General features: G+C 41.4%; 3 protein-coding genes across 4 annotated transcripts; 2 read left to right on the top strand and 1 right to left on the bottom strand.

Annotated features, from left to right (window-relative positions):
* Window positions 1-257: 257 nt before the first annotated feature.
* On the top strand, window positions 258-14,117 carry vwa5b2 (von Willebrand factor A domain containing 5B2). The gene is made up of 22 exons (XM_087832621.1): window positions 258-325; window positions 1,826-1,993; window positions 3,157-3,363; window positions 4,088-4,313; window positions 4,414-4,571; window positions 4,820-4,951; window positions 5,039-5,163; window positions 5,256-5,432; window positions 5,543-5,653; window positions 6,285-6,487; window positions 7,410-7,524; window positions 7,887-8,072; window positions 8,798-9,008; window positions 9,091-9,416; window positions 9,769-10,006; window positions 10,093-10,425; window positions 10,525-10,659; window positions 11,136-11,264; window positions 11,343-11,393; window positions 11,765-11,873; window positions 12,648-12,771; window positions 13,061-14,117. The coding sequence occupies exons 2-22, from the start codon at window positions 1,855-1,857 to the stop codon at window positions 13,820-13,822; spliced, it is 4,197 nt and encodes a 1,398-aa protein (XP_087688747.1). The 5' UTR covers window positions 258-325; window positions 1,826-1,854; the 3' UTR covers window positions 13,823-14,117.
* Window positions 13,884-18,589, bottom strand: alg3 (ALG3 alpha-1,3- mannosyltransferase). The gene is made up of 9 exons (XM_087832622.1): window positions 18,358-18,589; window positions 17,787-17,886; window positions 17,555-17,702; window positions 17,043-17,203; window positions 16,751-16,871; window positions 16,431-16,636; window positions 15,895-15,970; window positions 15,290-15,435; window positions 13,884-15,200 (listed from the first exon to the last, which is right to left on the bottom strand). The coding sequence occupies exons 1-9, from the start codon at window positions 18,587-18,589 to the stop codon at window positions 15,020-15,022; spliced, it is 1,371 nt and encodes a 456-aa protein (XP_087688748.1). The 3' UTR covers window positions 13,884-15,019.
* An 8-nt stretch (window positions 18,590-18,597) lies between these two features.
* mul2 (mitochondrial E3 ubiquitin protein ligase 2) lies at window positions 18,598-23,281 on the top strand. 2 transcript variants are annotated; one of them, XM_006786590.3, is made up of 7 exons: window positions 18,598-18,683; window positions 20,058-20,079; window positions 20,345-20,496; window positions 21,494-21,581; window positions 21,707-21,827; window positions 21,924-22,155; window positions 22,268-23,281. In XM_006786590.3, exons 3-7 carry the CDS (start codon window positions 20,380-20,382, stop codon window positions 22,742-22,744), a joined length of 1,035 nt encoding a protein of 344 aa, XP_006786653.1. In that variant the 5' UTR covers window positions 18,598-18,683; window positions 20,058-20,079; window positions 20,345-20,379; the 3' UTR covers window positions 22,745-23,281. The 2 variants fall into 2 exon arrangements, with proteins under 2 accessions (XP_006786653.1, XP_006786652.1); XM_006786589.2 differs by lacking the exon at window positions 20,058-20,079 and having other exon boundaries at window positions 18,605-18,683.
* The last annotated feature ends 751 nt before the right edge of the window (window positions 23,282-24,032 follow it).

Raw genomic sequence — 24,032 nt, 5'->3', positions numbered from 1 at the left:
AATGGGCCAAATAATCAGTTGTACATGAAGATGTTTTTATCAGCTATTAGCTTTGTACCATATTTGTTGTTCATTCATGCATATGCATTTATGACAGTGCTTTGTGACTTGACTTTCTTTATAGGGCAACTGCTGGATTTATGGACAGAGGCAAGGAGAGACAGAAGGAGGGAGCGAGAGAGACAGAGAGAGAGGGAGGGAGAGCAGAAAGCAGTATCTGTTAACAGGAAAACTCCTAACGTATCACTTGGGAAACCCGCAAGCAGATGTGGTGGCGGAGTGATGCAGGGACTGGACAGAGAGGCAAATTAGCAGACACAGCACAGTAAGTGTTCCTGGACGATTATTTTGCTTGTTATCTGGGGATTGTAACTGTCATGAGGAGACTGCAGTGTTGCCCAGAGCCAATTCGCAACCACCTCTGCTACTGCAAACACCGGACTGCTTGATTAAATCTTGGCAAACAAACACAGAATCATCACTTTCTAAGATTTCAGTCTACTTTTAATGCATACAGATTCAATAGTGTACAGTTTCAATAGTGGGTGCCATGACGACCTTTTCATGCAACTGAATATGTTACAGGATATGTTGCAGTATTTGTTCTCATATTTCATTATATTTCATATATATATATATATATATATATATATATATATATATATATATATATATATATATATATATATATATATATATATATATATACATATATAAACTTGTTTCAGGCACAACTCTTGAAGGTTAATATGTACATGCATACATAATTTTCATCTTTATTCTACAATATGTATTTTATGCATGCACACACTTACTGTGTAAAGATGTCATTATCTGTGTCTTACTTTTTTTGTCAGCAATAAACCTAAACAGATCTTCTATCAAGATTATTCATTAGCATTGTCAGAGATCTTGTTCTGAATAGCCCAAAGAGGGCCGCTGTTGTACTTTTCCTTTCACGTGTGTTCTAGCAGTATTACTTTGCCCTACTTTGACAAACCAGGCATTTATTTGCTTGTTATGCACTGAGAGCACAGTAGCCAGATGGAGGCTGTTGATCTTGTTAGAAAGGTAGATGTGAAAAGACCATTACCTTGATCACAGCAAACACACACACACACAGAGACGCACGCACACAAATGCACCCATGTGTGCATACTCAAACACACGTACATACACACACACACACACACACACAGAGTTTAGTTCACCCTACCACTCACTAAGTAAGCTATACATGGGTTTCAGCACCTGTTGCACTTACAGTTATTAAGTGATCAGTCATGAAGACTTATTGAGTACAGTTTTAATTACATACATGAAAATTAGGACATATCTTAACAAGTTTTAATACTGTATTATTTCTTCCTGCAGTTAGAAAAGACTGACGTAAGTATGGCACCACAGTTTTAAGAACATGTGGCTTTGCATAGAGATTAGCAGCTGATTGCAAATGCTAGGCATGATGCATAACGGCGCAAGTGCTGACCTGCAGTGTTAATGATTAACCAAGCCTGTTATACTCCAGCTATCACAGTTGGTTGCTACGAGCTTGAGGAGACACAATAGGATGTTAGATTGCCAATAACTGATATGCCTGCACATATAAACAAGAAATATATGGCCTGTGTTGTGTATACACATAAAATTGTGAACTTATCTGTTTTTGTTTAGTGTTAATTTGTGCAGCAAAAATCAGGTCTGATTTACAAGGATCATTGTAATTGTGCTCTGAATAGAAAATGAGAGAATTTAAATGCACACTCACATGTTCCCCTTCCTGTCTCTGCTGGCCATTTGTGTACCTGTGTTTTGATCCAACCAGCAGGGCAGAGGCTTAATTTTACAGAAAAGATGGTGGGACTGAGAAACCGCTCTACATGGGAACCACTGCTTCTCAAAGCCTCCTGCATTAAATCTTGTGCTAATGGTTGCTCAATGGGCATCACTGCGCACCTTACCTATGCCAACGCTGACATAGAGTCTGTAGAAGGTGAGTACTAACTGCCAAGTTTAGTGTAGCTAAACAATATACCATGAGACACAAGAAAAAGAGTTTTTGAGTGCAAAGGATAATGATAATCCCAGATTAAAAATGGGAGTGGGACACGACTTGGCCCGTGAGGAACACCAGATACTTTGAAGTAAAGATGAAGAGTAAAAATCAACAAATCTCTTTCATGTTTATTTGCACTTTATCATTATCAAAGACATCTAAAACCAACATGACCAAAACTGGCCATTCGATGAAATAAACAAGCAAACATACAATAGTAGTATAACTATTAATTTTCTGTATATTCAGAATAACTGACAAGTTTTTTTACTTCCTTTAATAATCAGGAGCCCCTGTATGAATGTTCCAGAAGACTGAACATAGTATTTGCTTTGCCCCTATTAAATTTGTTCAAAAAGCTGCCACTGTCTTACACATTATATGCCACGAAGGCAGCGCAGCAGGAGCTGATGGCACAAAACAACTTTAAGTCTTCTCCCTAAGGTTTCCTTGAAGTGTTTACTTTATTCAAGTAAGATTTTCTGCTTATCTTCTACTTAATGAATACCTTACAGCCAGTCAAAGTGATGCACAAAAGACCTAACTTACCAAGTAAGAAGAAGAAAAGACCTCAGGTAGCCCTGACTCTGACTTAACAGTATAGCCAGATTTATTACGATAAGTTAGGAAATTTAAAAAAAAGCAAATGTGTTTGTGGGATTCATTCCTTTATGACAGAGTAAACTTAGCACAAAATGTAAGGTAAAAAGCAAAGCAATTGTTGTTTATTTTACTGCTGAAAAATATCTTTCAGTGAAAAAATAGCCTGTTCTTTGAAAGAAATTTGGTTAAGGAAAGCTGGGAGAAAGACACATAGTGACCAATCTCAAGGGTAGATTTGAACCCAGGCTCTTCCATAAGCCCTACAACAGCTCAGTCAGCCATTCAACCCAGCAAGCTAAACTAGCATCCGGACAAAAGAAAAGGTTTTCCATATTATGTCTTACCTAAGAAGAGAACTTAAGGTATGCAACTGGCTCCAGATCCCCCGATCTTAGAAATATCTACTGTACTTATTTTACTTCTGAACATTTCTTTAGCAAAAGCCTGTTTCAGTTTTATGTGTCTTAGCGGCTTGTGTGTCTGTAACCTTCATCCAGGTGTGTTCATATACCCTCTCGGTGAAAAGGAGGTTGTGGTGGGCTTTGAAGCCGTGATTGCAGGCCGGTTGGTTGGGGTCCAGATCCAAAGCCGAGGAAAATTAAAGGATTGCTGTTTGGATTGCTGCCCTGGAGTTGGTCTTGAAGGGAATGGCCTGGAGTGGGGCTGCTGTGGAAGCCCCAGTCTAGACATGCAATGCACCAACGGTGAGGAGGAGGATGGAAGAATGCCGTGAAGGCAAACATATTATGTTGAAGTTGTTACATTTTTCTCTGATACAATTTCAGAATTGTAAGGAATTAAACATTAGAGTTATACCAGCTTGCATTTAAATATATATAATATTATAAATGATATATAATATTATTTATGGATACTGCTGCAGACATGATTCATTGCTTCTCTCCTTGCAGACAGTCTAGCGCAGACGTAGAGAGGGCTATCTGAAAAAGCCATCTTTACACTTGTGAAATGCATATATTTATTTTGAAAAGCCCTTGATGCTGATGCTGCATGACACTAAAGCAATAAAATAGGCTTTTAGCTTATAATAAAAATGTTTTATATAACTGCAAAACATTTGTGTACTGATGCTGCAGTAACAATGTGGCTTCAGTACAGTAAGTCCCTTCTGTGTCAGATGAGGAAGGCCATCTGATCTGGATCCCTGCCTAATGTTGTAACGGCATTCACTTAGTAGAAACATATCTACTTAACTGCAGACCACAGAACAGTTTATTTAATTCAGCTGATGGTGATGGATTATTCTGAGTAAATACCAGCAATTAATGTGTGTTTGTGTGCTAGGTTTTTAATCATGTGCTCTTTTCAAATTCATCTACATGTATTTTCATATTTATTAATGATGTCGCAGACAGTCTTGAAAATTTAACATAAGGTTCTAACACAACATTGTATTTTGGGCTTTAGGACATCTGATCCTGGATGAGGACCTGGAGAGAACCACTTTCATCGTGGGCACCGGAGTCATTGGCCCCATGGATATAGTGTCGATCATCATAAGCACGACACTAGAACTTCCCACATTAGAAAACGGAGCCATTCGGATCATCTACCCCACACTCCTTACCCCGCTTGTCACTGGGAAAATGACTCCAAGCAAGAGTGAAAGTGGGGGGAAGTCTGATGAAACTGGGTATTTATCAGACGTGGACTCCTGATTTTTCCTCCCACTTCTTTCATATTATTTTCCTAAAAAACTTCCCATTGTGCGCCTTTTTTTCTTGTTTTTGTAGGGCGACCAGTTGTTTTGGTGCCACCTCAGGAAAACAAGATCGGATCGTGCACTCTCAGCAGCAGTGTGCGCACGCCATCTTCACCAGCCCAGCTGTCAACCTGGCACCTTATGAGCTGAACTTCCAGCTGCTGGTCAGAGGGGCCTGTCTACTGGCTGGTACTGCCTGTCTCCTCAAATAAGGCTGATTCAGTGGTTTTCATCTCAACCATTATGAAATATGAGAACAGCAGGCAATCTCATTACTGAATAAAATGAATAGCTTCATAGGCGATCTCAGTCCAAACACAGCCAGACGATGAAACAGATTTAATCTTCATTAGTGTGTGCTGTAAAGAAAAATTAACTCATTCAAAACATTGTAATATGTTTACTGATTTTCATTTTTTGCCTCTCTTTATTGATAGGACTGGAGAGCCCTACTCACGCTCTGAGGGCAGATGCAGATCCAAGTGCCCAAAGTGCCTCTGCCACCTACATCACCTTGGCACAGGAGCATCCCTATGACAGACACATAGAGATTATTTTGCACCTCAGCGGTGAGCAATGACAAAGTGGTTTGGGAAGGTCTGAACTTTTCATTGCTGTGATTTTCTTTTTATTCTGACTTTTAAACCCTTCCTCAGAACCTCACAGCCCCTTGGTCATCTTAGAGAGAGGCAGGCTCTCCTTCAGCCAATATGAACAGCAAATCTGCTCCCGTCGAGATTTCATCCGATGCACCCGCAAGGATTCAGAACCTGAAAGAAAGGTTTGTTTGTTTTTTTCCTGCTGTCAAGCATTTAAATACATCTTTCTCAAGACGTTAAGCTTTCATTGCTGATTTTCCTTCTTCGCCTGCAGCTGGAGTTTGTCAGGAAACGATACCACAAAGACATTCTGTGCAGCCCCGTGTTGATGCTCAATTTCTGCCCCGACTTGCTGCGTGATCCTCTGGAAGTGCACAAAGCCACCAGGGAGCTGCTGTTTCTCATTGATCGCAGTGGCAGCATGAGTGGCGCCAACATCCAGCGTGTGAAAGTGAGCAGTAGTCAGAAACATGCAAATAAAACATGAAGTTCAGATTTGAGAATGAATATATATGTATATGACTCTGGCTCCATCCTGTATATGCTTTCTTATTCTGACAGGAAGCCATGGTGGTGGCACTCAAGAGTCTACCTTCTGGCACAATGCTCAACATTGTGGGATTTGGTACCACCATCAAGCCCCTGTTCACCTCCAGCAAGCTTTGCACTGATGTCAGTATTACCTAGTGAGCTTTGTTAGATTAGTAAATTCCCTGAATTGGGTATTTTTAAAAGATTCTCGGTGTTTTTCATGATATCTGTGAATCCCTTCCAGTAAACGAGAACACACGGAACATTTGGATGATGTTTTTCTGAACACAAAATGTCATTCAGTCGTTCAGGACTATCTGTTCTGTTTTCTACTCTCTAATCAGGCAATAGGTCAGTTCTTGGGTTGCCTTAGTAGCAGAGTATCAGGTTTTATCCAGACCCGGAGCTGCAAGCACAAACAGTCTTTCCACATTCTCCTCGCCATATGGTGGCCTTTCATGCATTTTCACTTAGGCCGGACGTGTCCCTCCATCTCCTGCTCTGACAGCTATGTTTATCCACCGTGTGAACTGAGGTCATTTTAAGGCAGGTGCTAATGTGTGTTTGTTTGTGCTGTCTTTATTAGAAAAGGGTTGATTTAATTTGTTGCTTCCCTCACAGGCTAATTAGTGCATCTGATAACAAACAGTAAATTTATCCTGGCAACATGTTTGCACAGGCGCTGCGGTTCGACAGGAGTTGTTTGCTTCTCCCTCCTTTACTCAGGATCTGATTGCATCCCCACTTTAATCACTTGTGTGTTTGCGTGCAGGTCACACTAACTCAGGCCTACGAGTACGTCCAGAGGATGAGAGCTGACATGCGAGGCACCAACCTGCTGGGGGCGCTCTTCTGGGTCTTTCAACAGCCCATGCAGCGCTCGTACCCTCGCCAGGTCTTTATTATTACAGATGGATCCATCAGCAATGTAGCTAGAGTGCTGGAGCTAGTACGCAGAAACGCATGTGCTGGCAGGTATGGATATCATGTGCGAAGGAGGGTACAGAGGGAGCAGCTAGTTATCTATCATGACAAGAAACAGATAAAACTGACAATAGTTGCAAAGGCTGGTTAATAAAAATGCATTATTAAATAAACCATTAAATCTGTGAGGTTAGGAAGCAGGAGATAAGTAAAGGAGATTGAATGGAGGCAGAACCAGGTGAATAACATGACAGAGACAGCATATGGGGGAGGACAGCAAGAGAAACAGAGCGTGGACCTAAGCAAACAGTGATCATAAAGACCTGAGAGCAAAGCTCTGTGGAAGAAAGAAAAGAAAGGCTTGAAGTATTTTTCAGCCCCGCCCAGTAATCCCGTTAAGTGCTCTCCTCTGCAGTAAGAGTCACGCCCCTCTGGTTTTCCCCAGATGCAGAATGACTCCATTTATGCCTTATTAGTATTCGCCTGTCGGACTGACTTTCTCCACTGTAATTTTTCGCTGTCCTTTAGCAAACTACGAACACGTTTGTTCGTTTCTTTATTCTTATGGAAAACATCTAATTCTGCCCAGTGTTAATTAGATTGCCATCTCACTGCAGTCTGCAGCTGAGAAGGTGTTGTACATCATTTTGAGCTTCTGTTTCCATATTTAGCCAGCCAGATTGCTGCTCAAGAACTCAGCCTTTTTCAATTATTCCGTCCCCTGAGCCATTTAAACTCTTAGCTAGCCAAATGGCCGGTGATCTCCACCAGTGTCTGTTTGATGACTCTACATTTTCTATTTGTAAGCAACATAGAAGCAACATTTTAGGTTATTTTCAGGCTACTTCAATAGACATAAAAAATAAACTGTTATAACACAAACAGTGAAAATCATCCACAATTTAATATCATAATTAAATTTTCTCTTGTGACGTGATAAAAATGTAATATACACACTGTATCACCTTTGCAGATGCTTTGGCCTAGGCCTTGGTCCACGAGCCTGCAGGAGACTCCTGCAGGGCGTTGCCAAACTGACAGGAGGGACTACAGAGTTCTTGGATGATGAGGAGAGACTCCAGCCCAAGGTCAGCAGCGCTGCAGCACTGCCACCTATTGGAGTGAAAAGAATTGCAAATTAATTAAAAGCAAAGTCTTGAAAGAATACATATGTAAACCTTGGGGCATTACATTAGCATTTCAGCATAGAGAAAAGCAACTAGCAGTCGTAAAGTGTAATAACTACTCAAGCATTTAAGTATAATTTAGAGTTATTTTACTTTAGTACTTTCATAGTATGGCTTTTATAGTTAGTTTAACAACTGTTAGCCATTAAAGATATACATGTATAAGTTTAAGTTTACCAATTTTTTAGCTTATGACAAATCACGGAAAAAGTGTTTTTTAATTAGTTTGATAAGTTTACTTCTTCTCCCCATTTCTGCAACAGTTAATCAAGTCCCTGAAGAAGGCCTTTGAACCTGTTCTGACTGACGTACGGATCGACTGGTATCTGCCAGAAAACATGGAGGCTCTTCTTACACCCAATGAAATCCCTCCACTCTACCCCGGGAATCGCCTCATAGGATACTGCACGCTTTACGACATGACCAGTTTCAAAGCAAAAAAGGCAGAGGTATTACTCTGTGTGCATTACCATGTAAAATATTAAGTCAGCACTTATTTGTTTATGTTGCTTCAAGTGAGTCAAATGTTATTGTATTTTTTACAGTGTTCTTGAGCAAGAGTTCTCCAGGGTTTCTGAAACTCTTGCAGCGTTTATCTTTGGACATTTGCTGATTTTTCGCTCATTGTTAGTCCAGTCCTTGTAGCTGACCAACTTTAGAGCTATAACTGACCTATGAATCATTCAATCATAAATAACACACCAAACTAAATGGATGAACCAGTCTTGTGTCTCCACATAACAGACAACTTAGCAAAGAACAAATGTTAAATTGCATCTTTAGGCACTTTGTTCCCATTCCTTTAGTTGAATCTATGAGAAATGTCAAAGATAACACAGTTTGGCAGATATAAAGTATTATTTTTGCACCTGGAAACCTATTCCTTAAGATTACTTAGAGAACCTATGAGAACGCTGCAGAGACAGTTCAGGCTATGTTGGAGAAAAAAAGATCGTCATACCAAATATTGACTTTGTAGAATTCTAATGAGCTTCAAACTCTTTCTTTTTGCTTTATAAGCTGTATTTTTGTACATGTATATTTTAATACATTGCTGAAGCCATTTCCAGTTTTTCTACCAAAATATGCAGAAGTGAGGGTTGGCCCCATATTTTTGCACAGTACTGTACCATTTTTTTAAATGTAATCTTTGCATTTTATTTTTTTGCTTCAGGAACAGAGCTACAAAGATTTACTTCGTGGTTCTACGGGTTCAGTTTTTGGCCAGTCGAACGATGAGCTTTCACCTCCGCCTACCTCGGAGCTCATGCCTGTGGTGACATGTGCAGATGGCACTGAGTTGGAGGAAGCACTGAGGGAAATTTCTAGAGAGATATCCTCTGAGTTCTCCTGTGCCAAAGACACAGACACAGGCACCAGTCCAGGTTGGTCACTCATCACGAACATTTACATTTGCCAGCACACTTTAAACCACAGTGGCTAACAACAGGCTTTTGTCCACTATAGGTGGGGAGTTGGACTGGTCCAGCGATGTGAGGAAGAGGATCCAGGAGAGCTCTTACATTCAGGAGCAGTACGTCCTCACTCGCTGCTCACTCAGCAGTGAACAAAGTCTACAAACGCAGTCCCACTCTCACATACATGCCTCAAATTCTGACGGGGCCTTTCTCTCTAGCTCTCACTGCTCTGGTCCAGTGCTCGATACAGGGTCTCTGCCCCAAGGCCTCGAGAAGATGCCCCCTCCAGAACAGAGATCATCCCTGTCTCGCTGGGCAGACTCATCGTGGCAGCAAGACCTTTCAGTCAAATCCCCGGACAGTGGGACCAAAAAAGTAAGACAGACAGACTGACAGACTTTTTTTTTTGGAATTTAGTAAGTAATTGGGAACACACAGACAAAACAAGACATGAAAATATAACAACTATATATAACTATAAAATTCTATCTTTCCTTTGGAAAAAAGGTCATATCAATTAAAAAGACTGCTTATTTGAGTCATGTACAGCTGAAACACACAGTCAGTATATCACAGGAAGTCGCTGCAAAGTTATTCTTGCAACATGGCAAATACATTTTAATCTAATGATCATAACATACTGAACATTTTGATATATATCACTGCAGAGAAAAGCAAAATGATACCCAAACCTACTTCTCTTTGCTTGTCCCCCTTTTACAACCAGAACGGGTGTCTGGATGGAGCCGAGGAGTCTCGTAGGAGACAAAAAGCACTAGCACGTTCAACGATGGCAGCACGAAGTTTTTCGACCCCCCAGGGTGAATTAGAGATGCATCGGCTGAGAAGGGCTCTGGAGAGGGTCTCCTTTGACCAAACGCTGGGAGGGAAGCTGGAAGAAAGTGACGGGGAGACAAAGCCAACACCACGAGGGACAGCGTCCCACAGAAGCCTCACCGACTCCAGTAAGTTTCACTGCAAAGAAAATAGGATCATATTTATTTATTCAGTCCCGTAAAATTTCTATCCTATTTTTCGCTCTGCCCCTTAGATGGACTCTTGTTTCCCGCCTCCCCTCTGGACTGGGACAGTTTCACAGATCCAGAGTATCTCTTCACTGCTGTCCCGCCTGACAGTCCTCCCCCAGGCCAGTGCCGTTCCCTTATTCATGGTGTCCTGAGTGGCAGGCCTGTGTCCTGGGAGGTCACTGTAGACCTGGGGCACCTCTGGACCCCTGAGAGTCAGGACATTGAAGTAAGTGGAAGGGGAGGTGAAGAAGGAAGAGGAGGGAAATCGTGGCAGGAGATCATTCACCAACTGACCGCTCGCTCAGTTATAAGAGACTTTGAGAAAATGGCAGAGAAAGAGAGCGACATTGGACATGGTGGGCGGTTTACCGGTTGCTTTTTCCTACTGATTAATGTGCCGTTATCTCCAAACTACTGTGCATCTCTTACTATTCCTCTGTTTGATGGCTTTTTAGGCTCAGCGAAGCGATATCGTACAAAGGCTATCCAGACAAGTAAGCACTGTAACATCATCTGTATGTACACAGCCTTCACTACCACTGACAGCAATCCCAACAAAGGCTTGGCTGACATGGATGTGCAAACCACAGGTGTGCCACCCACCAACACACATACACAGAATAAACTCTCAGCTCAACTGAACTCTCAACTCATCCAGGACGTTTTGTTTACTTGTCAATGATAATAAGATATCTGTAAAGAACAATCCTGATCTTCTCATTGGTGTTATGAGGAATCAAGCATTAGAATTTGTCTTCTCTTTGAAGCCTGGTTTTATGTGTTTGCAAGTTTAGAGCGTGCAGCTTGAAAGACTTTGGCAGTAACAGGTCTGTATAATTCTGTATTTGTGTCTGATCCCCCTGACCTTGATTTGGATAATGGAGGGATGGACGGACAGATGGAAGGAAGGAAAATCAATAGCTCTTCTGAATTCTCTAACTTAAGAAAAACAGTGCTAAGTGAATTACAGAAGCACCATTTTAAATGTTATTTTTATTTATTGTTGGATTCAGTTGATATTTTTAAGGGTCCACATTGTGTTCTGTTTACTTGTGTGTGTCTGCAGGGCTACATTTGGGAAACAGGCAGGCTTTTCAGTCAGGCATTCGTAGGCAGAGGACTTTTTCTGTAGGTCTGGGCAGACGGCACACCACTGGAGACAGTGCAGAGGTGGAAGACACCTGGAACTCTACAGGTAAGAACGACCGAATGATGCCAGCACCGATTTCTGTTATCAAGACTTTAGGTCATCAACAATCTTTGTATCTCTCAGACAGAGATGACACTCCTGCCTCACCCTGTAGTGTAACATCCTGGGACTCTAGTAAGTACTGCTGTCCGTTCGCTCAGGGAAAACTCTGGTGTAAGTAGTCTCGAGGATCGAGGCTTCTGAAGAGAAAGCTGTGGTGAGAAGGAGAAAAAGGAGGACCCCTCTCCCCCGACTCCATTACACACACAACTTGTGAAGAAGCTCTTAAAGGATCAGTTCATCTAAATAAATCTTCCTTAACTTTATTGGTATCCAATCGCACAGACATATTTGCTTTTATTCATTTAGTTCCAGATCCATGTAAAAGACCTGTGATCAGTTTTGTTTAATCTGGATGAGCTGAGCCTTTAAGCACAATCAGAAAACACCACTTTTATCACTGAGCTGATAAAACAATACAATTTAATGTTTTAATGTCATCCCAGGTGTAGGGGGCAGCTCCTACTACACTACAGCCATGGCAACAGGCACCTCGAGCACTCGCTCACAGCGATCTATAGAGAGCAAGTCAATGGAGAGCTTCTTTGGCACCAGGTAAGACTTTCATATTAAACTCTTTTAACAGTTTGTGTGAGACTGACAAAGATGCAATAAAATAAACAGCATGAAAGGACTAAAAGGCGCTAAAAACCCCTAAGAAGTAAGACGCAAAAACAAATACTGTAGTTTCTTGAAAAGCTCCTACTTTAAAGTTGTTCATGTAGACCATCCTGTTTGTGCACATGTTACTTAAATGTAAGAAATGAGCCACAGCATCACCACTCTGTTTACCCACATCTGTAAATGTCCTGAGAGTGAATGATGGTCAATTTACTGAAGTTTAAGAGTTAATAAATATGTGAAAACAACTCGGCCCTGGAACTCATACAGCACAGACCTTAGGTGATTGATGCAGTGAATGTTGTTCAGGTCAGGGTTCATCTTTTCACGCAGGCATATGGCTGTTCACTGCAGCTGCACGCTAATGCAAACCCAACAACCCTTACACGTGACATTTCTTTAGCGACTCCCTTCACAACAAAGGTTTCTAACTGCAAATTGTCAAAAGTTGTTGCAAAACTCACCGTTGTAGTGAATTCTGATGTAGATGATAAGGAAGTATTCATAGGATTTCTTTTTTGTGAGACTCCTGTTTGTTTAGTTAGCCATAGTGTTCACACTGAAACAACAGTGTTATAATGACATGCAGATCACAAGGGTGTACCCACAATTCCCACATCTCCACTGGCAAATTGCACTCTCTTTAAATGTTAGATTTTTTTTTTTTAGCGTACCTGTTTTGTTTTGTTGTTTTTTTTTTAATTCCAGGTTCCCGCTGGGCAGGCTCAGGTCCTCCATTTCATCAGGAAAGCAGGTGCCTGTCAAGTCCCACTGCTTATCTGCCGAGACTGAGAAACAACCTGAAAGTGAAGCTCCAGACTACCTGCCCCTGGTGAGCTGTGCAAACATGGAAAACAGTGAAGTGCTAAAGTTGTGTTCACTTTATTTGTTTACCCAGCACACAATACATACCTTCAGCTCCCAAATTCATTCTGCAAACTCCTGGAGTCAGTCGACATTTAAAGGCAGAAGAACTTTGGAAAGTTAAACCACGTGCTATGACAAATAGTGTGCAAAAGAGAAACACTGCCACGTTAAAGGCAAAGTGCATTTGCAGCATCGTAATACTGTGCACTCATCTTCAAGTGTGCTCATTACCCATGTCTGTTATGACTCCTCAGGTTCGTCTGCAGCGGGCATCAGGAGCTTTTCTTCTGACTGAGATCTACTCTGACTGTGTCCAGATTCCTCTGGACCGCCTTAAAAGAGCATCGCCATACAGTCTCCACCGCCGTAGTCTCAGCCCAGCCTTACGCTGCACATCTCCCAGTGCTCCATCCTTGTCCACTACTGCCAAACCTCCTGGTGCTCCCTCTGGTCACCACGTTACCTTCTCTCCTTCCGCTTGCTCCTTTGTCAGACCAGCCATTCCACCTTTCCACCACACTCCAGATGATACTCCCCTAATTTTGGAATCGAGGCTTCGCCGAAGATACCTCTCTGACCAAGACCCTGTCACCTCTCCCACTGACCTCCCCAGCTCTGAAGAGGGCTCTTTGGAGTTATCCATCAGCCCCTTTCAGAATCAGAACCTCGGCCAAGCAGACAGTGGCCGTGGGTCAGAAACAGATATATATGAAGGCTCTACACCTGAGCAAGCTTACCTCCAAGGGAGCAGCCAGTTGGCTCAAGAGGATCTGGAGGGCTCAACTTGGGCCACAGCTGTGGCCCTAGCGTGGCTAGAGCACCGGTGTGCCGGCTACTTTATGGAGTGGGAACTGGTAGCAGCAAAAGCAGACTCATGGCTGCGCTGTCAGAAGCTGCCCGAGGGACTGGACATGGCAGGGCTTAAGGGAGCAGCCAGACAGCTGTTCCTGCTGCTGCGCCACTGGGATGAGAACATTCAGCTGAACATGCTGTGTTATAACCCCAATAATATGTGAGACAATTATCTCAGAGGAAACCAAACCAACTCTGATTGTTAGCATTCTCACCATTTCCCAATGATAGTGACTCTAAATGCCTTTACATGGAAAAATCCTGTTTTATTAACTTAGGCAGTGCCAAGTTCATTCTAATACTACATGCCATAGACCAGGGGGCCTTTTATGATCAGTGTGCTTTATGCAATCACAAATATGCCTTTATCATCTAAATGGGCTTTTTGTAGTCTAGCTTTTAGTTTGCAGCCAGTATAATATACTACTATACCAAATATGTAATGACAGTTACTGTAAAATGAAGATTTTGATTATCAAGATGATTATTTGATAAATTAAACAAAGATGAGCTTTAAACAGTGAAATGATTGTTGGTAAAAATAATAAAAAAAACACACTAAAATTCAACCATTTGTTGTATTGTGTAACAATGAAGACCACACGGGTTTAGTAGAATCCATTTGCCGTTTCAGTCTACTGCATGTTTCTCACATTAAATCCATCTATGAGTGTGGCCACTCACAACAGAGGATGACAAGTTACAGAAATCAGACAAACAGACTGATTGTCCACAGCTGACTTTTACACATTTGTGTAAAATAACAAATAACATCCCCTTCGATAGAGAATACTTATGTTTCATAACTGTGGCAGAGGAAATGCCACAAGCTTACGCTTGCTATGCAGTTATTTTAAAGCTTGGTGTTCAAGTTCTTATCCACATTATTGACACTTTCAATATACGATCATCTGAGCACCAGTAAATAAAAACTTGAGATGATATCAGCCTACATGACTAGACCAGAGGAATTATGAACTGAGTGTAGTTGTACCACAGTAAGTGGGAATATAGCCCATGTAATCAATTCTTTCCACACAGCATAACATCCATGACATTCTCATAGCCTCCACTCTTCTTATTTTCTATCTAAAACTAAACCTGAGAATTCTTATTTTCTCTTCTTATCTCTGCAACTGCATATTATTCCATCATGTGGGCATCAGTCTGCACACACATTATGCATCCTTCACTTTAAGCAGTGAGAAGCTTTAAATGGCTCCTTTAATTCACTTATAAACAGTCTACCACAGCGACCGCCCTTTGCACTGGTGCTGTCAGGATCAAAGACAGGAGGATGGAGCGGGCTTGTCGTCAGCTGATTCGGCCAAATAATACTTCTGGTCCGATCAGGCCGGGGCTCAGTGGCGTTTGTCCTTAACAGCTTTCTGCTCTTGTGTTTCTGCTGCAGCTGAAAGCAAAGGTGGAGCTAGCCAGAGACATAACAGGATGATGAGGTGACAGACGTGAAGGGCAGCTGAGCTGCTGTTAGTAGAGGGATAGGTGTTCCACGAAAGCTCGATCAGACCCAGGATCAGGACCCTGCATGCAAAAATAAAACAGTTTTTCATTAAGATGTGGCAGAGTGTTCAGGGAGGTGCTATGCTTCAGGACTTATGATTCTGTCTCACCTGAGCAGATGGGCCAGCTTCTTGACACCTCCACTCCACAGCAGGTAAGGCAGCGAGTGGAAGTACCAGACGTAAAACTGGTAGTGCAATGAGCGACTGAAGCACATGCCGATGAAGTTAGAGGTGAACAGAATCAGCACAATCTGTGATTTTCAGATAAGGACAAAAAAAGGCATGTCTGGAAGATCATATGAAAAAATCCGCTAAGCATTGTTTTACCATGTCCCATGTCCTGTAAAGAGAATGTTCAAAGCAAAGCTATTTCAGGTGCTCACTTGTCACCAGGTTTCCCACAACAGGTAGCACCACAAGTTTTTCTGATTTTGCAGAGTTTTGGAAAAGAAAACCTTCTTTTTCCTGTGACTCTATGTCTGTCTCCTCTTGAATACAGTGAAACTTTAAGCGCTAAGTTTTTGGTTCTCTGTCCAGAAATCTTGACCCAGTTACTCAAAATAATTAAGATCCACAAATCTTGCTGAGAGGAGTTTTCTGTATGATTTTTTTCATTCTGTCAACAAGGCCTGCAGATTCATATTAACATCTAACAACAGACTTACAGAAAAATATTTTTCACATTAAAGACAGGAGTAGAACAAAAGGATATGATCCACAGTGCTTTTCTGAGCTGGGATTTTCCTCTTGCCTGGTTCCTTTAGAAGTTCAAAGATGCTTTCTCCTGGTCTGGTGCCACAGAGAGAATATGGTTATTTGCCATTTTAGAGATCTAGGAGGTACGTGTGTATTAGTAAAACATATAACTTTAAAAAAAGGTTTCCGCTGCTGACTGATGAGAACCCTGAAATACCAACAACCATTTAGTGCTGTTACTAGAAATCAATTGCATTTCCCTGTGGCCTAAATGTCTCTGCTGAGTATAAAGTAGTGACAATCCTGCTGAAATTGCCTTCCATTTTTTCATGACACCTTGTTGCATTGTCATAATGACGTGGTTTTGATCAGTATGTTATCATGCAAAGCATTTATAAATGTAAAAAGAAAACAAAGAGTTTTCAAGGGTCCACTAGTTGCTTACAAGCTAAAGCATGTGGTACTGTGACTGTAACCCTCAGTTTTGTTTTTCCCCCCAGAATCCCTGGTTTTGTTCCCAGTGTATCCCTGGCACATTCAAAGTCTATCTCACCTCTTCCAGCGGCGGAAGGCAAAGAGCAGCAGGGTGAGCAGATGACCGGCCAGCAGGAGTAAGTGGAAGTAGCGATTCAAAAAGAGCCATTCTGGCAGGAAGCGCCAGTTGACCGTCCACTTGAACATGAACTGGCGGCCAAGATCAAAGGCGCGGCTCATGTAACTAACGGGATTCTCTAGGAGGAAAGGGAGCCCCAACACAACCTGCCACATAAGATAAAGAAAGAGATGATGATAGCAAAATACAGTCATTTGCTAAAATTTACTGTGGACAGAGTACTACAGTCAAGCTGTACCTGTTTTTATGTGTATATTTACCTGTATGCCTGCACACAGCGATAACTTGGGGATCGTCTTCATTAGACCAAACTCTGACAGGAGGAGGAAAAGTAATCCAGGGGCAAAGAGAAGCACGTTCATTTTCACAGATACTGCTAAACTGTCAGAAAGAGGAAAAGATTGAGTTGTAATTTCATCTTGTTACTCTCAGGAAAAATTAACAATGACAATGTAGAAGGTATGTAACACATTAAAGATGTACAGGTGCCACTTGTTGATTTAGGGAAAGCCAATAAATGAGTATCCGCTTTAAAGACGAGTGCACACTTGCCTGTAGAGGCCACAGCCCAGAGTCCAGTATCCATCTATGAAGAGATTGACAGCTGCAAACAGCAGCATCATGGCCACTGGGTCATTAAAGAGACGGAGCACAAAGATGGAGTGGATCCGATAGGATGCACAGCACACGAAGAAGAACACATAGGGAGGAACCTGGAGAAAAAAAAGGAGATTTAATTATTTGTGAGATTAATTATTAGAAGAAATGCTAAAGAGATTAATTCTGCAAGTGGCTCAGAAAAAGAAGAGCTGCAAGCAGAGGAAAAGGGAGGTCTCAGTATTTTTGTGGTTCTGGCCCTGGAACCCAGAACCAGATATGCAACAGAAAACTAATAAATTAATGTGTGAGAATATTCTGAAAATAACATTAAATTTTGTTTCTGTAGGGTATAAAAGTTGAATTGCACACAAGGATACGCCCATGTTTCAATGAGCATTTTAGCAAAATGACATGCTGCTTAATATATAGGGTTCCTGGCACATTAGTATTAACATTAGGCTCACCTTTTTGGTGTGATAGTATATTCTGAAGACAAGCAGCAGTGTGAGGAGGTAGAAAAAAGCAAAAATGTACTGGCCCAGACGGATGTTCACCCCATGGCCGGTAATGTAGTAGAGAGCTGTGAAGATGTAGACGAACCCAGCTGGGTACCTACAACAACAGTGTTCCAAATTAACTAGGAGATCTGCACTGAACAGCGTGGTATGGAGAGAACTACATCATTTTGAAACTCACACCAAAGGGCCTGTGTCCCCTTTCAGCTGGGTGTAGTCATAGGTGCCATTGATAACTCCTTCCACTTCATCCATGTATGCTTTCCAGTCGATCTCAGTGTCTGCAGTACATAATAATATTAATAATAATGATGATGTGGATGTGAATATCTTGATGCATGCTCAATAGTCATGCTCAGTGATGACTATAGGTTTTGGAAAAGACAACTCAACCAGAACAAACAATCAATTTAAGAAGGAGAAAATATTATTGGTATTTTTCTGCTGCAGTTCCATAAGTCTTGTATGTGGACGTGTAAAAAGTGAGCAGTTACTATGCCTTTAGAAGTTTACTTCTTGTATTTACTATTGAAACAGCTATCTTTGGTTGTATATAGTCTTAAAAGTAATGGACGTTATTTGACGTTGGGAGAGAGTAAACCATTGTATTTGGTCATGCAGTGACAGTAAATTCCCTTTGACAGGTGGCAGGCTAAGCTAATACTTTTCTGACGCTAGCTACTTAGCCTTCAGCCGCGTTCAGATAAACGTCAAAATACAATAGCGTGCTAACTAGTCGGCCAGCTACTTACATGCTACTTTCTGTATGACCCACACATTGATGCCGATCTCCAGGAACCACAAAACTGAAACCACCAGCAAGGTGTATTCCGTCTTGAACAAGAGCAAATACTTGTCCTGCCAAAGCGTATGGAGTTTCCCCCACAGCGGGGACGGGGAAACGGGAGACTTTCTCCGCACACCTCCAACTCCTGCCATGTCCGCGGCGTAGCGACGTGTACGCTGAGGCCGTAACTGACGCATGCGCCCAGACTTCGTCACGTGACAATTCTGTCACCGCACGTCAGCTACACGGTTCTGCAGAGTGAATACTGGGAAGGTTTCGTTTCCTTTACAGGTATAAAAAACAAACTTATTATTAGTTCTAATTCTTTTTGAAATATATGTGTTTTATAAACGTATAAGTGTTTCTTATATGACTGTTTAAAAAAATCTTTAGAGGTCACTGGAGCCATGGCAACGTTAGCTGGCTAGCAGCTAACTTTGTTGTAGGGAAAACGATCAGGAGAATAACAGCATGTAAACATGTTTTAAAAGGCACAGCAAAGAAATGACACTTCAGACAATGGAAATACATTTTATTCAAGCTTTCCAACAAATAACGCGTGACTGCAGCTTGTGGAAGTTTTGATTTTAATGTCAGAGTGATCAAGAACAGCTTAAGTGTCCAAAATCATTTTCCTTCATATTATGGAGTCACATTTGTTTGTTTGCTTTTCCCATTTTTATTTGTTCTCCAACTTTCTCTAACTCTTACCTTAATAAGCTGGTTTGTCTTTTCTGTCATATTCTATTATATTTTTGAGCTCCTGAGTCACTTTGCTGTACGCTGCATCCTGATGTTTTTGCAGCTGGACACCAGAAATAAATTTCATAGAGAAATTGTTGGAATAAATATGTCCTGTGCCTTTGATCAGACCAGAGAGAAATTTAGCAGTCTCATTGGCATCATTTTAAAATTCAATCGAAGCAGTTATGCAGCTGTTAATAATTTATTGTTTCTTATGGTATTTCAACATAACCTTGTCTGTGCGTGGTGGCATTTTGTTCTGTTTGATTTTTGTATTATAATGTGTGTATGAATGATATAGATTGTGTATGTCATTGGGATGGGCATTGCTAACCAGCTTGGGCTATGAATGTTGTGGTATATTGCCTGGTTTATGTAACACACTTCGTCCTATGTAAAAATATGTTGAGGAAGCACACAGTAAAGATGCACAGATGTAGTAAAGGACGACATGCACAGGGCTCATGTAACAGATATGGATCTAGGGAGGTAGCTAATCTGCTGTGGTAACAATAATAATAATAATAATGGATTGGATTTATATAGCGCTTTTCAAGGCACCCAAAGCGCTTTACAATACCACTATTCATTCACTCTCACATTCACACACTGGTGGAGGCAAGCTACAGTTGTAACTACAGCTGCCCTGGGGCAGACTGACAGAAGCGAGGCTGCCATATCGCACCATCGGCCCCTCTGGCCAACACCAGTAGGCGGTAGGGTAAAGTGTCTTGCCCAAGGACACAACGACCAGGACAGAGAGCTCGGGGATCGAACCAGCGACATTCCGGTTACAGATGCGCTTCCCAACTCTTGAGCCACAGTCACCCCTGTAACCCCTAAAGAGAGCAGCTGAAAAACGAGGAAGACTACTTGTTGCTAGCTTTTTATCAACATTAATCCCATATTTTTATTTTGCAGCGTGAAAACAAAAGACATGCTGGTAAGTCTGTATTAGAAGAAAAATAATGTTCCTCTTTATCACAAAAGGCTGCAGTGCAAAATGTATGGCAGATAATTAACACTGTACATAGTTAGAGGCTATATTATCAGTTCCTTTGTTATGTCCCACACGTACCTCAAATCAGCCAGTAATCACTGCCACATAGTGTAGGCACATCAAAGCATGTCACAACATAGCCATGACCCCCCCAGCTGTGGGTTTACAGACAGGTGATTCTTCTTCTTCTTCTTTTATGTTTGTGCAGGTGCTCTTGGAGCCGTTACAGGAGACACAGGGCCAATGGAAGGATTCTTCGTGACAATTTCAGAGGCAGCGTGTCTTGGAGTGAGCCTTGCTCTCTCAGGCGTCTCCTTCTACCTATATAAGAAGAGCCGAACAACAATAGACAAACTCAACGTGAGTTGTTAATTTTGTGTAATTAGCTTTATTGGAAGACTAAACCTCTAAGAAGCTTCTACTTCAAATCCCTCATTAGAGATTACAGCTCATATGTTTTTGATGGAAGAGTTAAGGTCCCTTCTCAGATGTTAGTAATTTTTTCAGAGATGTGAAGAATTAATCTGGGTAGAGAAATAACACAACGGGATGTGGAGTAGTTTAAATGTATAAGGTGAGCCATATATCACAGTAACATTTAGTTTATCTTCACCATATTGCATTAGACACTGTAAAAACAAACTTGCATCGCTGTTATAAAGCTGTAGGTGAGAACAGTGAGCACATCTGTGGCTACATTGCACTAAAAAGTTAAGATGGAGAATTTGGACAAAAATGCAAAAATTTGGCATTCTGAGAATAAAAACAAAATGTCAAGAATAAAACTGAAATAGTATTTTGAAGGAAAAAAAAATCAAACTTGTGAAGTGTTGGCTCCATTTGTGCAAGAAGAAATAGTGGCAATGGACAGATGCAAGGGGGTGTTGCATCAGAAGATCAGGCTGCAACTGACATTTCACAGATGAAGGTGTGAGACATTTAAAGAATGACCATTTTGTGTAAAGTTTTATTCTGTACTTCTGAAACCCGTCGTCCTTTTTATTCAGTTTTTAGCTGAGCTTACGTTGTGCACTTTTAGTCTTTCTGTGTTTCTTGATTACATCCTGATTGTTCTTTTAGCTCATGCCATTTGCATTTGATGTAAATCCATGAGGATCTTTTAGGGACATATCTTTTCTTTTTCCTCAAACTAAACTGGTTCTTTTGAAAGATTTACTATTACAACCAGTCATTTATAGAATTAATAGCAACACTGTGATTGCTAGCACTGCACAGAAAAGTACCCATTTACAGCGAGCTGATTAACACACACCAAAGACATAAAACCACTGGGAAAGCAAATGCATGACTTATTAATTAGTTAGTCTTATTTACTGTGTGTGCTCCATGTTTCCAGAATGCTCCACGGTTACCCATAGATAAAACACTCAAGGACATCTTGAAAGTTACTCCAGGAGCGTGTCTACGGTATGTCGTCATTGAAGGTAATCAGTCTTTTGTTTGTTTTTGATAAGGACTAGTACATTTATTTATTTTTTTAATCTGAAAACTTGTACACCGGCCTGCCTCTCATTCCCTGTTACTGTATGTGTGCTCGTATACATTTTAGGTGGTGTAAAACCAGCTGGAAAGCCTCTCATTAGTTGGCACAACAAAGAAAATGTTGGTGTGCTGCGTAGATTCATGGTGAAAGAACACAGGCTGTTGTGGAACGGATTTTTACGTACATGGTGAGAACATCATCAGATCAAGCTGAAGTTCCGGTACATCTAACATTTTCTCCTTATTATCAGATATGCAAACTGTTTCTCACGTTACCTTTGCAGGACAGATAATGAACGACTCTTGCACGAAAACATAGAGGCGGTGCCCTTTTTATTAGTGGGACTGGATAATACCGAAATCAGAGTCTTGTCGCCTTTACAGGCCACTGGGCTGGACATGGAGGTCACATATGAGAAATTTCACCAGGTCAGTCACAGTTTGGGTGACCTCATGGGACAGTACTTTACTGGGGAGAAGCCAAAAGGTCAACTGGAGATCGAGGAAATGCTCAAAGTAAGTCATTCTATTCAAACTTGAATGAATTAGTGTTCACTTCATAAAGCCCAATTTGTTGTCAATATTAAAAATATATTCTTATTGATAAGTGCCACACCTTTTTTTCAAGGTGGGGACAAATCTTACAGGTGTAGGCGAGTTGAATCTGGACACAGATGGCACTCTGAGTCTCCGACCCCCTTCTAACGGTTCACAGTACTTCCTGACCCCAGCGGACTTCGACACCCTGCAAGGGGAGAATGAAGACATCGCTTTTTGGTGGAAAGTGCTGGCCATTACTTCTGCTTTGGCAGGGGCAGCAATCATTTTCTGGGCCGGGTTACGCTACTACCGCCACCTTAAGGCTCTCAGGGACCAGGAACGGGAAAGAAGGGAATTTAACAGACTGCAAAATAATGTACCAGACCAGGACAACCTTCAAGACGTGGCCATGTGTGTTATTTGCCTCAGTCAGCCCCGTAACTGTGTCCTGTTGGACTGTGGACACGTGTGCTGCTGCCACACCTGCTACCAGGCTCTGCCACAGCAATATTGCCCTATTTGTAGACAGAGCATTGTGAGAGTGCTACCTCTATATCAAGTCTGACGTATTTGTGGAATCGGGTCACTTCAGTAGAAGCTTCACGTCTAAATTGCTTAACTTATTAAATTCAAAATTAAATGTGAGTCATGTTGTGAAAACATTTTGTCCATAATGGAGATTTGTTGTGGGAAATATGGGGATATAAATCAAGTCAAAAAAATGTGTAAACTTGTGCAATACAGATGTTTGTTTTGCTCAGTGCTCATGTGCCTTATTTTAGCATTTTCTGCCGAGTGATGGTACTTTAAAGTAAATAGAGTGATTATTTTATAGTGCTTTCCTACCCTACCTGAGCACTCAAAGCACTTTACACAACTTCTCTCATTCACTGGTTCAAGCACTTTTTTGCTGTGATTTTTCTACGTAGGTTCTTTTTACCTAACAGTTACAGTCATTCGTACTCTGATGGATGAATGAGAGGAACTTGGGGTTAGTATCTTGCTCGGGAATATTTGGCATGCAGACTGGAGCAGAGTTCAGACAGTTTAATTTCCATTCTTGTTTGTATCAGAAATTTACTGAAACCCAAATAAATCTAATGTTGAGAAATTTTACCCTTAAAGTGTATTTAAGTGTATTTAACACATATTTGAGAATCCATAGTGTCACTTTTAATGTGTGCATGCACACTCACAGCGTGTACACTCAGACCCAGTTTATTTTGTATTATGTTTGTTTGACTTCTCCTTAATGCAAATATCTTATCAGCTGATCACATGACAGACACTCAATGCATTTAGATGTACATACATGGCCGTACTGCTTGGAGCTGATAGGAAGGCCAAAGTAACTTGTAAAACAACTCCTTAGAACCAAACTATACAGAAGAGCATCTGAATGGACACATCCAACCTTGAAGCAGATGGGCTACAGCAGCAGAAGACCACACTGGGAGCACCTTCTATGAACAAATAACAAGGAAGCAGGAAACAACCAACGCAGGACAAGAGAAGGAAAAAAGACTTAATCTGATGAGTTGTGATTTTTGCTGCGACATTCAGATAGTAGGGTCAGAATTTGGTGTAAACAACATGAAAGCGTGGATCCACCCTGCCTTATATCAGCTACTCAGGCTTCTGCTGATGCTAATAATAATTGTGTGGGGAATATAAATCTGCAGCACCTGCAGGATGCTCTCATATCAGTAGACCAAAATCTCTAAGGAATGTTTCCAGCACCGTGTTGAATCTATGCCATGTAGAATTAAAGTAGCTCTGAAGGCTAAAGGGGATCCAAGTCAGTGCTACAGGAAAACTAAGAGTTATTCCCCTGGAGGCTTCGGTCAACCACA

The sequence above is a fragment of the Neolamprologus brichardi genome, chromosome 18, assembly GCF_056152115.1.
Source record: "Neolamprologus brichardi isolate AB-2024 chromosome 18, ASM5615211v1, whole genome shotgun sequence".
Taxonomy (NCBI): domain Eukaryota; kingdom Metazoa; phylum Chordata; class Actinopteri; order Cichliformes; family Cichlidae; genus Neolamprologus; species Neolamprologus brichardi.
The sequence above is the reverse complement of the archived record's forward strand: the minus strand, read 5'-3'. Positions and strand labels throughout refer to the sequence as shown.

Bases quoted from the DNA above. Each gene is read 5' to 3' on its own strand.
- mul2 (XM_006786590.3), top strand. From the start codon at position 20,380: ATGGAAGGATTCTTCGTGACAATTTCAGAGGCAGCGTGTCTTGGAGTG. The intron at 21,582-21,706 runs GTAATCAGTCTT...TATACATTTTAG, and splicing joins ACGGTATGTCGTCATTGAAG to GTGGTGTAAAACCAGCTGGA. The intron at 22,156-22,267 runs GTAAGTCATTCT...CTTTTTTTCAAG, and splicing joins AGATCGAGGAAATGCTCAAA to GTGGGGACAAATCTTACAGG.
- alg3 (XM_087832622.1), bottom strand. From the start codon at position 18,589: ATGCGTCAGTTACGGCCTCAGCGTACACGTCGCTACGCCGCGGACATG. The intron at 17,887-18,357 runs GTAAGTAGCTGG...TATGTACTGCAG, and splicing joins GGTCATACAGAAAGTAGCAT to ACACTGAGATCGACTGGAAA. The intron at 15,971-16,430 runs GTGAGATAGACT...CTGTGGCACCAG, and splicing joins GCCTTCCGCCGCTGGAAGAG to ACCAGGAGAAAGCATCTTTG.
- vwa5b2 (XM_087832621.1), top strand. From the start codon at position 1,855: ATGGTGGGACTGAGAAACCGCTCTACATGGGAACCACTGCTTCTCAAA. The intron at 4,952-5,038 runs GTGAGCAATGAC...ACCCTTCCTCAG, and splicing joins GATTATTTTGCACCTCAGCG to AACCTCACAGCCCCTTGGTC. The intron at 5,654-6,284 runs GTCAGTATTACC...GTTTGCGTGCAG, and splicing joins CCAGCAAGCTTTGCACTGAT to GTCACACTAACTCAGGCCTA.